Raw genomic sequence first — 13,888 nt, forward strand, 5'->3', positions numbered from 1 at the left:
TATCCTGTGAGTCTAAAGGATTAAAGCAGGACCGAAGAACAAAAGGAAACGATTTGCTACCCTCTTCCATCAGTCCTTTCTTAACAAATCAGACTTCATTTCCTCTAGGGCCCTCCTTACCCACCTAATCTGCTTTCTTTCTTCCTCCCATGGTCCCTTAGGGGAAGGATTCGGAAAGGTAACATTAGCTAATGCCACCTAAACAAAATTCCTTCAGAATATACAAAGGTTTGAAAATGGCTTCAGAAACTAGAGGGTGCTTTTTTGTTTTCTCATTTTGGAACTCTGAGCGAAGTGTAACTTTTTTGGTCATTGGATCTTAAAACAAATGTAGTTGTAGGTAATAAGCCTCCCTAGTTAGGTTTACCAGAAGTCTGGACACACTCCTTCCCCTCTTGCAGACTATTTAGGACAGTGCTCTCATAAGGTCACCACATTGAAACGAGCACCGCCTGGGAACGGCAGACATGACATCTGTCGAACTTACTGTTCCAAATCTGTCAGGATGTGGGCCACATACAAACCTCTAGAGTTTCTGGGGATTTTAAGGAGCCTGCTAATCCATTCCTTTTCCTTTATCCTTAAACCATTTCAAACAGATGAGGATCCACTCTATTTTTAAAGACCTCCAAGGAAGAGTCCACAATCATTCTTAGCCAAATATTTAGAAATTAATTTCCCTATGGCCTTTCCCTGTTGCTCTGCAAACACACTCCTTTCCATAGTCCTGCTATAAAGAGGAAGTATTGTAGTCATGACCTTTGAGAAGACCTACAGACCTATTTTGAAGACAAAATAATTAATTTTACCCAGCAAACAATGCCCTGAAAATATTCTAATGAAAAAAATTACCTCTTAATTTTAGGTGTAGGTATACAACTCTACAAATTTCTTCTATCCAACCTTCTGTGGAAAGTCAAGACTCGAGACGAGTTCTTACGTTATTATCCTTATTTAGAAGCTCTATGGAACTGCTACAGAAACCAAATCTGACTATAATTCTACAGGACGGATGTCAGAAAAACGTTTTTTTTTTTTTTCTTCGAGCACGAGTTGGCGGCGGGGGGAGGCAGGGAAAAGCAGGCTCCCCGCTGAGCAGGGAGCCCGACGTGGGGCTCGATCCCAGGACCCGGGGATCCTGGGTTCCTGACCTGAGCCAAAGGCAGACACTTAACCAACTGAGCCTAGAAACTGAACCTAGAAAAACAAGGTTTTGTTTCAATACTAAATCTAGTGAACTGCTAAATGACGACAGAAGGGCTTAAGGCCGAATACAGGTGGGAGAACTACATACAGATTAAACCCCACTTCACATATGTAGTCTCAGGGAAAACATATATAACATATGTAACAATCCCCCAAAAAGGTGTTTCTTATATACATGATGATGGACACACAGATCCAGAATTTGAGAGTCAGAGTCAAACCTAGAAAAACATGGACTAATTTTGCTTCTTTAGGCCACCAGTCTCCACTTTTTAAAAACTACATAGTACCAAATGATGCTAGCAATAAAAGGGTTCGTGAAAATATTGATCTAACAAACCAAGTGGCTCCCTTACTAATTTATTATCTGCAAATCCAGTTAAAATATGAACTAGAAATAAATTGATATAAAAATCCTTAAGGTTGATACTCAAGAGAAGAAATGAACATGCCCAAATGACCAGAATGACATCTAAACCCAGCGACTGCCAAACACAGCCTATGAAATGTCCCATCAAAATAAAGATGTGAAATCAGGAAGCAGATGGCACAATTCTTTCTAAAACCTCACATAAGGGGACATTTTAGGCATTTCTGACTGTTGTGCAAAAGAAAAGAAGGATGTTTCACCAAGCGTTAACTCTAGCCAAGTTATGATAATAGGTTGTTCCAATCTTCCACTTGGCTCAGGAAGTAACTGGCTTAAATGGGGGAAGCAGCTCTCAGTAGGGGACATGAATGCAAACCCTGACTGTGCAAGGTGGAAAATCACTGCAGCTCTGGATGAATTTCAGAAGAGTCAGGCTGTTTCATGGCCAGAAGGCAGCACTTCCCTAGCTGTATCGTTTAGCTGATACAAAGCGTCAGGAAATCACCTTTTCTATTTGAGATTCCTTTTAGGTTTTTGACCCATTTTCTTGCTTCCCAGGCTGCATATACCAATACCACTCTTGAACGTCCCAATGAGTAACAATGAATACTGTCTTCTCAGAGCCTAGCACTCATCTTTGTAAGACTTAAAGGACCACTTTTCTCACTTTTGTTGTCTGTAAACCCACAATCACATATGGATGGGGACAAGTTTGTGAAACATTTCATTTCCCATATAAATAGTAAAAACGAATCACTTTTAGAGCACGATGGACAACATACAAAGCAGGATTGGGAGAAGTCTATTTTATACAACTGCATCTCAGTTTCTGACCTGGATGAAATCCTGCAAAATCCAAGAGAATTCTCTATGTTTCATATATTCTATAGTGATTTAATAGATTTGCATTTAAGTTTATATCTAATTCACCAATTGAACTTAAGAGTTAAAACTCTCAAAAATCAGCAAACAATGCTTTTTGGTAGGAACAGGTATTAAACAAAAACTTGTAATACATTCTAAAAGTTTCAAATTCTGAGAATAACTGGAGGGTCTGAGGGGATTAAAATGCCATGCATTAGATGGTATTTCAAATTTATAGCTAGGGAAACTATCCTCAGGAGGACAGCTCTCAATTCACCGATTTCCCGTAAGAGCAGGTCTTTCTATAGGCCACCAAGTTGTAGGTGAGACAATGAACTGGGCTATCAGATAGCCTCTTTTTAGAATAAAGAGGATACACAATCAGTTTCCTTCTGGAAACCTTTTACTCTCAAACCTGCTCTCCCCTTCAGGAGTTCCTGGTGTATTTCTGGGAGTTGTTCTCCACTTTAGTAGCACAGCCCACCAAAACCCGTTTTTTATTAAGAGGCTATCTGCCAAAAGCACTTTTTCACTCTGTGGGTGCTCTAAATGACTACAACCATACACATATGCAAAGGTACATAGCTATATGCAAAAGGAAGAGTTAAACCAAGAGCACTTCAGTATTGGTTTAACAAACACTCTCACTCAATCCACTTTAAATACCATACAGACTACAAATAGTATTGGCATTAAAAATGCAAAAAATTTTAAAAATGCACAAACTATTTACAGAAGCTTCTTTGCATTTTGTTACACCTCTCATCATCTCTTAAAGCCTAAAAAGGTGAAAATCTAAATAGCTGAAAAACAGCGATTCTGAAAACTATTAAACTACATGTTACACACAACTTACCTGTGTTCATCACTGAGATTTCACCAAGAACCAGATTCAACGTAGGGCACAAGGGCCCCAGCTCCTTGTTCACAAAACACTCCCGCATACTTTACATAAATGCATAGGTCTGTGTCTAGCCTTGGCATGTTCGAAGTTAAAATTCGATTATCGGTATTTAATGGAATCAGGGCCAAGTGCTTCTCTGGTTTCTACCATGTTAACCTTCAAGGTTAGACACAGAAGAAGTGGTAGGGTTGGATTCAAAACTAAAGAACACTCCGTTTTTGTTGATTCTGACCTCAGAATCTTGCCACCTCAGCAGCTACTTCAACTGAATTATCACTTTTATTGGCCCTGGAACTCCCTTTCAGTAATTATATCTTCCTTTAAACCATTTATAGCTGTGGGATATATTCTAGTTTAAGAAAATAGTGAAGGTCAAAAGACATTTCCTATGTGCTGCCAATGACTCATGGTGGGCCACAGCCCAAGTCAGATAACTTACATTTACTTCATTAAAAATCTTGTTGCTTTAAAACCCTAAACAAAATTGATCCCATTAGTAAAGATATTCACTCTTACAATTTTTTAACAAGTAAATTTTAATAACCTTTTATTCCCACACAATCTAATTTTCTGAAAAAAGAAACTGCTACACAGAATCCTTTAAACATAGTTTGTATAATTCCAAATGAACAGGTAAGAGGTGTGAGGGACCTCTGTGGTCATGGATAAGCCCTAGTTGTCCCTTAGCTCAGGATCAAGGCCAGTTTATTAACTTCAGGCGAGTAACAGTGGTTCCTCAACATACCCTTTCAAATAAACTATTATTCTTAATTATGAATCTACCAAAGGGAAACAGAAAAGAATGAGAGACAAAAATGAAAAGTAACAGTACAGTATAAATATCTCCATCCTAACAGTTAACAAATGGTATCAACTTTACATGTCTGAAAAGACTTTAGTATGTAGAACATTTAAAAGAAAAAAGAGAAATCACCCTTCTGAGTACTTTGAAAGCATGTCACACTGTAGGGTTACATGTGAGAAAGTCTTAAGGACCACCAAATATGTAGAAATAGGAATTCCAAATATTTCAGTTCTCTGAATATACAAAACCAAATAAGGCACAAGGACCTAAGTAATAAATCCAAAGTGAGTTTAAAATGTTTCAGTTTATGTGATTTAGGGCCCTTCTATTTTGTCCTGTAAGATAGTTTAAATAGCTCTCTCTGTTGCACTGCCCAAATTTATTCAGATTGTTAGAGATATATTCATTCTGAAACTTTAGAACACAATAGGCTATAAAATTTTCCAAACTCTATTGCTGGCATAATCTAATTCAAAATTTAAAAGTCTTCAGACACTTTCATTAAAACCCCCTGCTTACCTAACTGCAAAATATAACTTGAAATATGAACAAGAACATATACTATTAGTTATAATAAGTAAGTTAGAATGATCATTGAAACGTCCATCCAGGAGGCCCTCAATTTTCCTATTTGGCTTTCAAACAACCTACATACTTCTGTGCATTACATACTGACACCCCTAAAGAGACTTCCTAAGCTGATTCCAGATACTTACATGCAACAGATAAGTAACATTTGCAGCAATCATACCTCACTGGTGCTGGTTTGTGTAGTTATTTGACCATCTTGCTGCTTTATATTTTATTTAAGTGGAGAAGGTAAGAAAAAAAAATCAAACGGCTGACATTATAGGAACCACTGGTCTTTAACACAACGGGGACAAGAATAGAAATCAGGAGGAATGAGTAATCTTTCACCTCAAAGGGTGCTCAAAGGACTTAAACCGGGGGATTGTGTTTGAATGAGAAAAAGAGCAAAGGCAAGGAACATGCAGAAAATACTGGAAATAAATTATCTAAGATTATGTCTGAAAAATGAAGCATGATTAGGAATTCTGGAATAATTTAAGATCTCTACAACTCCTCCCCATTTAGTCCATTATGTTTTGCAGAACTAATTTTCACATACATCTTCAGGAACATACTGAGTATAAGAGAAGGGAACTTCTTGTGCTGAAGAAGAAAAAAAAAGAAAAAATTGGCCCCAAACCAATTTTTTTTTATTTAGTGAGTAATTCTGCATGAATCTGTATGAATAAAGATTAGAAAAAATTGCCTTGGCAATGAACAAATGCAAACCAAGAAATTAAACACTAATCTACAGCAAAAGTTGCTACACAAGAGACGTTTATTAATGTTCTGTTGTATTTACAGTTTTAACATAGCAAACCAAGGTGAATTACCACTTGGCAGAAAGCACATCATTCTACGTTTATAACTCATCGGTTTCTGCTAACACATAGTAAAAGCAAGTAGTACTACAGTATGTTAGGGATCATCTCAAAAGTTCCAAACTAATTCTTTCTTTGCTCCTAAGTACCTATTCCCCTCCCTACTCCAGCCCTTGGCCTAATCATCAGGAGACCAGCCCCCCCCCAAAAAAGGGGGAAAAAAGGGGGGAAAAAAAGGGGGTAGGGACTCTAATCACACAGAAAATGTCAAGAATTGCATTTTAGTAATTAAGCTGCATTTGCCCTTGTCCTTTTTATTTTATACAGTGACAACGCCTTTACAATTTTTTAGATTCATAACACAGAACAATAAGGTACTGCAAAATTTAGAATACAGACTATAAAAAATTAATGCTTATTATTTACCAATTAAGAACAAATTCTTGACCACACCTTAAATGTATTTTGCACTATGATTTTGCTTCCAGGTGTTCACAGTACAACTGAATAAATTTCCAGGTTAATTTTAACAGCAAGTATGGATTATGTGCAGAAATGCAGTCAAAACAAAAGTTTTAACTTTTGAGAAAACCCCTTTAAAATGGCCAGCATTATACATATCTTACACTAAAATACTTAATTCCAAGTTCATTTTGAGATGGAGGATGAATAAAGCAAGACTGCCCCCTACTGACTACAGGGACAAGGCTCATGCTATTTAAAATGACTACAAACAATAGATAAGGCATTATTAATACATCACATACTTGATTGCGAGAGCTTTTTCAAACATTAACCACTAATGATTCAATGACTACAGAATTTTGCATTAACTATTAAAATTTTACACCTAGGAACAAATAAAGAGAAATGATCTTTTTCAACAGTACTTTTATTTTTTTAAAGCAGGTGATTATTCCTCTGTGTTCTGCAACTTGATTCACTTCCTGCAGGTGTTCTCTTGCTTCTTCAGAGAGAATTCATAAACGCAGGAAGGCCTTTGCCAGAAAACATCTGCCAGAGAAGGATATTGAATATTGAAACTCTAGTTAGCTTGTTATTTTGGCCAAGAGAAGGATGTAGTCACAAAAGAAGGCAGGATGTTTGGAGACACAAGAAGTACATTTTAACATAGCTTTAAGATTACTATACACTGACATCATACTATTCAATAAACATTAAAATTTCAGTTCTTAAAGTTACCAAGGACTCTAGAACTAGGAAGAACTTGAATGCTTTCTCTAAAACCCATGAGGCCAGGAGTCTCTCTCTCCAAACTTCCTCACAAAAGAATGAAATGCAAATACCACTTCCTTTACCCTACACTTAACCTTCACAGCAATGACTGTAACTTGGGGGCTATGACACAGTAGAATCCAAGTGCACAAGTAATTTTCCTGATACACCCGAAGCTACTGTTTACCCTGCCAATTCTGTCAGATTTCACACAAAGATGATTTCCAATAAGGATGCCAATGATGTCATGCTGTACTCAGAACATGGCAAAGTTAAAAGACAACTGTAAACTCATAGGTATCACAGATATTTTTTTTTTTTTTAAAGATTTTACTTATTTGAGATGGGGGAGGGGAGATGAGTGGTATGGGGGGCCAGGGCAGAGGGAGAGGGAGAAGCAGGCTCCTCACTAAGCAGGAAGCCAGATGCGGGACTCAATCCCAGGACCCCGCGATCACAACCCAAGCAGATGGCAGACCCCTAACCGACTGAGCCACCGAGGTGCCCACACATAACACTTCTTCTTCTTCTTCTTTTTTTTAAAGATTTTATTTATTTGAGTGAGAGAATGAGCAGGGAGAGCTCAGAGGGAAAGGGAGAAGCAGACTCCCCGCTGAGCAGGGAGTCTGATGTGGGGCTCGATCCCAGAATGCTGGGATCATGATCTGAACCAAAGGCAGACACTTAACCGATGAGCCACCCGGGTGCCCCAATACTTCTTTTTAATCAACTAGGGGAAAAGTCTGTATTTGGGGGCATGTATCTCAGAAAAAAAAGTTATAATGTCCATATATTGTAAAGTCCAGTTTTCACTCCAATACTTTGAGGCATTTCTGTATTGGTATAATTGTTTTGGTGTTCACGGAAATAATGGGGAAAAGTATAAGGAACTCCTGATATTCATGCTAAAGAAAACCACTAAGGAGATACATACTACTTAATAAATATTTGAGAAACTACCTTGTGGTACCCTGCACCTACTACTACGTAGGTGGATGGGCTACTACGCAGGCCCTAAGCTTACTTTTCTGCCTTTCCAAATTCCTGTAAAAGCTCCAAGCAAACCTTTTCTAACTTTTCTGATTAGACAACTGCATCAATCTTTAAAAGGCTGACAAAACGCAGAGGAGCTACAACAAAAGAGGAAATCAACATATGCTTTCTTAAACTGTTAATATTCTACCAGATCCCAAATTCAGTAGGTATTCAAGGAAACCAGTACCACTGACACAAGAGCAACTTTTGTTTAGATTGAGAGACCTCAGGATGTGCAGGGACAAAGACATGCAAACACAAGGAACTTGAAAAACCAAGAAGCAGAGAGTATTGGCAGACCGACGTCAGATGGAGGTTTCTGCCAGAAGGCTAGACTTAATTACAAACTTAAGTAACTTCAATTTTAGCCGTTTCCATGAACAGAAGAAAACTGATGTAATTGTTCCTATTCAGCAAAACACTAAAATTTGCACGAACATATGATGCAGTCCAGAAAACTACCTGGCCACTTTCCTTAGACCATGCTGCTTCCCCGGCGGTGAATTAGCTTTAATAGATCCCTCAAAGTCAGAGCCACCCAGTGAACATTAAAATTCCATTAAGAGCACCTAGACAGGTGAGTAATGGCTGATCTCAATCACTGTACAGACTCCAGGGGAAAACGACTGCTAGAGAGGCGCTCACTTCTCTCTAAGACCTGGAGGCCTGTTCAGATGGACTTGACTCACAAATTGTTACAAAAACAATGGTGGCACACAACGGAGGACAGAAGGGTTTTAGGGACTGTGGGCTTCATTAGTAAACTGTAGATCAGATCACTTCAGAAACAAAAGGAACCAGGAGCCCAGAGATCATTTAATTTCAAGAGGAAGACAACCATGTCTTCCTGAACGTTATGTGAATTTTTAAAGCAAAAATTCCACTGAAAACATTTCTACTACCTAGCTACTTTATAACACAGGCCAATAAATCAAACTAACTTGAGGTGAATTTCCTTTAATAAACTGAGAGGTATTAGGAGGGGGAAGATTACAGAACGGGAAAAATCAAAGCATTTATCACCATATGGGGGAAAAATTTAAGTATCTGGTGTCTATTAGGTACACCTCACCAGGTCAGAGGAATCATTTAATTATGAAGGGCCCTATCTCATTAACGTCAGGACTTAAAAAACTTTCTTTCCTCAGGGCGCCTGGGTGGCTCAGGTCATGGTCCCAGGTTCCCGGGATCAAGCCCCACAGCAGGCTCCCTGTTCAGCGGGTAGCTTCCTTCTCCCTCTCCCTTTGCCCCTCAGCCCCAGCGTGCAAGCGCTTGCTCTTTCTCTATCAAAAACAAAACAAACAAAAAAACACCCCAAAACTTTCTTTCCTCCTCTTTCACAGGTAGTTAAAATAACAGAATTTAAAATCTACTATGCTTCCTAGGTGCAAGTACTTTCGGAGTAGTGCTGGACACCACGCTCCAGCCGCTGCAGCTAAACCCTCAATTACTTGGCAGCATCAGAGGAAGTGGTACTCCACGTACATTTACTTTCCAGTTAGCTGGTAAATAAGAAAAAGTATGAACACTTTACATCTTGACCATTTCAGATAAAGAGGTTTCTAAAAGGGATCTGTTTCTTTTAAACAATACAGAAGGAGCATTGGCATTTTGTTCTTCTGTTTCCTCCCAGTCACACACTTCCTGATGCTGCCGGGCCCACCTCTAGCAGTTCCTTTTGGCTCTTCTTGCTATGGGATAGGAAACCCGATTTCCTTTTTAAGCTTAAATGAGCTCCCGAAAGGGAACCTGAAAGCGGCCCCGAAGATAGTAGTACATGAGCTTTAGTGTTTGGCTTTTGTAACAACTACTTTAGCCGATTAGAAAGAGGGCTTTTGGGTCATTTCAAGGTTGGTTTGTGTGTACTGTATTTTGGGTCGTCTGAAAAGAAAAGTCACTATTCTTAGACCTCTTTCCAGTAAAATGCCAGATCGTAGGACAGCATGGGAATTAAGTTATTTTTCTGTTATGGCAAAGCTATTTTAGAAGTCCCTACCTGTGTCTTTCTGGCAAAAAGTAAGCCTACAGCTAGCTTTTAACTAGTGACAACTACATTAAATGAAGTAAGAAGTCTCTATAAAAGAAAATAAAATCTTCATTCCTTATAAGATGGTTGGTTAGCACAACTTCAAACTAAATTAAGTTTCCTCTGACCTAGAGAAACATTCTACATTTGGATCTAGATGAACAGTTCTTACCCCTGTCAATGGACAAAGGAAAATCAGTCCCATGGGATATTATGGTTTTTCAGATTCACTCTGGGGATACTGACAATTAGTAAGGAAGTCATTAAAATTCTAAATGCTGCTCTAAGTCCCCAAACCCCTAATTTAGAGCTCTGAATCCTCTGGGCATGTCAGAAATTATTTCAAATCAACTAGAATAGCAAAGTCAGACAGAAAAGGAAAGAAAACTATGCCCTCCACTGGGGATGCTCGAAATTTCTGACAACTCCTAAAGCACAATAAGCCTTCTGACTCCAAAATACAGAGAATCGCAGGCCTATAACGTCCCTCCACAGCTCCATGAGCATTAGTACTAAGGACTGCCTACTTCAAATCATAACCCCAAATAAAGACATTTCAGAATTTTTAAAAATCCAAACAAAAAATAACAATTTTTATAAACAAAAGCCCCTCAATACAGTCTCTAACAGTATAGGAAAACTGAGAAGTTCAGGCTTTCTCCCAACCTGGCTATTATTTGTTATGTATTAGAAACAAAATGACAAAGTGATGCCTGGATGGCTCAGTCGGTTAAACGTCTGCCTTCAGCTCAGGTCATGATTCCAGGGTCGAGTCCCGCATCGGGCTCCCTGCTCAGCAGGGAGACTGCTTCTCCCTCTGCCTGCCACTCCCCCTGCTTGTGCGCACTCTTGTGCGCGTGCTCTCTCTGACAAATAAATAAATAAAATCTTAAAAAAAAAAAAAACGGAAAGAAAGAAACAAGATGAGGAAGGTGTGCAATCCCCTAGTAAACATCAAAACTTCCTTCTAACTGAAGAATGAATAGACAGAGGCGTGATCTCAGTCCATTCAGAAATTCAAAGCTACCACTTGACTAGATAAGGGAATCTATTATTTTTAAAAAAGAGAAAGAAGGGGCACCTGGCTGGCTCAGTCCATAGAGCATGTGACTCTTGATCTCGGGGTTCTAAGTTCGAGCCCTACATTGCAGAGATTACTTAAAAATAATTTTAAGATATTAAAAAAGAGAGAGAGAAAGAAATCTGTCCCTCAGGATATTTTTGGGCACCAATGTATTAGGGGAAATCTATAGGTGATTTTGGTACCCTTTGTAAGAAGGGGAACCATGGCAACCCAAAAGAATTAACTTTTGAATTTCTGGTAGGTAAGAGTTAAACCTGAGGCTTAGAAATAATTACCAATTATAATCAGATATGGAGAGGAAAGAAAAAAGATGACAACAGTAACTGCATAAAACTGCAGAGAACATCGGATAAGTCTCTTATTAAAGTTAGGATGTCCTAGACACAAAGACACATCATGGGCATTAGGGGCTAGGCCAGCAATGTCAATGTCCACCTGTGTCCTAATTCAAATTCAGGATATGCCACACACTTTTAAACATGCAATAAAACATTCTCAAAAAAAAAAAAAAAATCAACAGGTGTGGTAATCTTGATGACTAAACTTTTCTTTCAAATAAAATACATACTCCCTTGAAGAAACTTAACTTTAACCAACACAAGCCTAAGTTCTTTGTATGCTTTAACTTTTATAAGAAACGCCTTATGAATATACTCCACTATGCGGGTATCTGAGCTCATCTATCATTATAACCTTCTGTTACTTACATAAGAATATTTAATTATACATATAAAGTGCTTAAATGAGTGCTGAAAAATATTATCATACCATGCTTGAAAAAATTTTTTTGTCATATTCGAGAAGTTCTCATCATATTATTCTGTTGCTTACAAACTTTTAATGCTGTCTCCCATCACCTGGCAAATTATATATGGCAGCTACTTTCTTTCCTAGAAGCACACATCCTGATACCACCATGAATCTTCAAAACTGAGAACTCCACTCTTAGCATATGATTACCTACACAAACTCTTGACTACCCAGCAGAAAATACAGAACAAATTAATGTTCATGAAGGGTCACCTTGCAATGAGCCAACATGTCACGGATTTTTAGGGCTGCTCTATGAATTCTATAGTTCCACTGCAAATGGGCTTAGTACTCAGTACTTAGATACTTAGTACTTAGATATTTGAAAACACTGTCTCAACCTGGCTTTTCCAGCCTTGACCTTCAACACTCCTTTATGCTACAATCAAACTGCTGTCCCTTGGAGCAAACTCCATTCTTCCTTGCCTCTATTTACACTCTTCACTCTGCTTCAGGTGATTCTGAAATCTTCCCCACCCTATCCAATTTCCATTAGTAGAAATTCTACGTACCACTTAACCTTCATCGCAACTGGTACACCCTTTACAAAACCTTGTCTGATCTTTGGGGGGCGTCTGGCTGGCTCAGTCAGTAGAGCATGCGACTCTTGATCTCGGGATTGTGAGTTTGAGCACCACATTGGGTGTAGAGATTACTTAAAAATAAAATCTTAGGCGCGCCTGGGTGGCTCAGTCGGTTAAGTGTCTGCCTTTGGCTCAGGTCATGATCCCAGGGTCCTGGGATCGAACCCCGCATCAGGCTAGAGCTCTTCCTTTTTGTAGCCAGTGATATAAGATGAAACCAGCTCTGGGGAAAACCACCTAGGAATAAAATCAGGGCTTAGACTTCTGTTCTAGCTAGGCAGGGGAAAAGGCCCTTTCCCCTTCCTTTCCTTGAGTTTGACCCTCATTACCACCAGACTGGTAATATCAGCTTATGAACCTGAAGAAGGGCACCAGGAAAGTCTCCCTGACTAATTCTAAGAGATGGAAGCCTTGGTGAGCTTGTAAGTAAACTAGACAAAAGGAGTTTCTTTTTATTTATTTGACAGGGAGAGAGACAGCGAGAGAGGGAACACAAGCAGGGGGAGTGGGAGAGGGAGAAGCAGGCTTCCCGTGGAGCAGGGAGCCCAATGGGGGGCTTGATCCCAGGACCCTGGGATCATGACCTGAGCCGAAGGCAGACGCTTAACCGATAAGCCACCCAGGCGCCTCGACAAAAGGAGTTTCTAAAGCAGCCAATGGTTTCTTCACTTTGGAGCTCTGGGGTTTAGGGGATCTAATTAAAGCTCAGTGATGAGGCCTGAAAGGCTCCTTCCCAATCTTTCCTCCGGAACTGGTACAGTAAGCAGTGGCTTCAGGATTCAAGATTCAAAGATCTAGGACCCCATAGTTGCAGCCAAATATCCTAGCTCCCTGATGACTACACTAAGACTCCTGCCTCTTCTGTATTGTCAGAACATGAGAAAATGTTTTCTCCTGTGGCAGTTTTTCTAACTTGCCCTTTTCAACAGCTTTTCATGAAAACACCCCTTACTAAACTAGAAACTGCTAAAAGGCAAAGACCTTAAGAAGGCTTCTTTACCTTCTCTGTATTTCCTACCACAGGAGGTATACTCTACTCTGAACCTGAATAGCAATCTGCAATGTATCACGTGATTATACTAGGACTAGAATAAAGTTTTGATTTTTTATTTTATTTCATTTTTTAAAAGATTCTTATTTATTTATTTGACAGAGAGAGATACAGCGAGAGAGGGAAACAAGCAGGGGGAGTGGGAGAGGGAGAAGCAGGCTCCCCGCTGAGCAGGGAGCCCAATGCAGGGCTTGATCCCAGGACTCTGGGATCATGACCTGAGCCAAAGGCAGATGCTTAATGACTGAGCCACCAGGCGCCCCAAGTTTTGTTTTTTTTAATACCTTTAATAAATAAAGAGAACTCTGGTCCTGGGGAGATTTGAGAAAGTTTCTGGCATCTTCCGAACTTTTGCATAATTGATAAATCCTCTGAGAAACAGGAGAAAGCCTGATTTAAAAAAGAAAAGTCAAGAATGAATTTATAGTTTCCGTATTAAGTCCCCTCCCCAAAAACATCCCTCTTGATAGCACTACTTTATCATTTTTCTGCTAAAAGCTATCAAAACGAGTAATTTTCTCC

The 13,888-nt window shown here is 39.2% G+C and overlaps 1 protein-coding gene across 1 annotated transcript in view; it reads right to left on the bottom strand.

The window, feature by feature from the left end:
* Positions 1-5,479: 5,479 nt before the first annotated feature.
* NDFIP1 (Nedd4 family interacting protein 1) overlaps positions 5,480-13,888 on the bottom strand; it is a 51,938-nt gene continuing 43,529 nt past the window's right edge. The window contains exons 7-8 of the mRNA XM_036116412.2: positions 13,651-13,756; positions 5,480-6,554 (exon numbers count right to left, since the gene is read on the bottom strand). Of these exons, the coding sequence (XP_035972305.2) occupies positions 13,653-13,756 (104 nt within the window). The 3' untranslated portion in view covers positions 5,480-6,554; positions 13,651-13,652. The remainder of the gene's footprint in view (positions 6,555-13,650; positions 13,757-13,888) is intronic.

This window comes from Halichoerus grypus, chromosome 2 (assembly GCF_964656455.1).
Source record: "Halichoerus grypus chromosome 2, mHalGry1.hap1.1, whole genome shotgun sequence".
NCBI lineage: Eukaryota > Metazoa > Chordata > Mammalia > Carnivora > Phocidae > Halichoerus > Halichoerus grypus.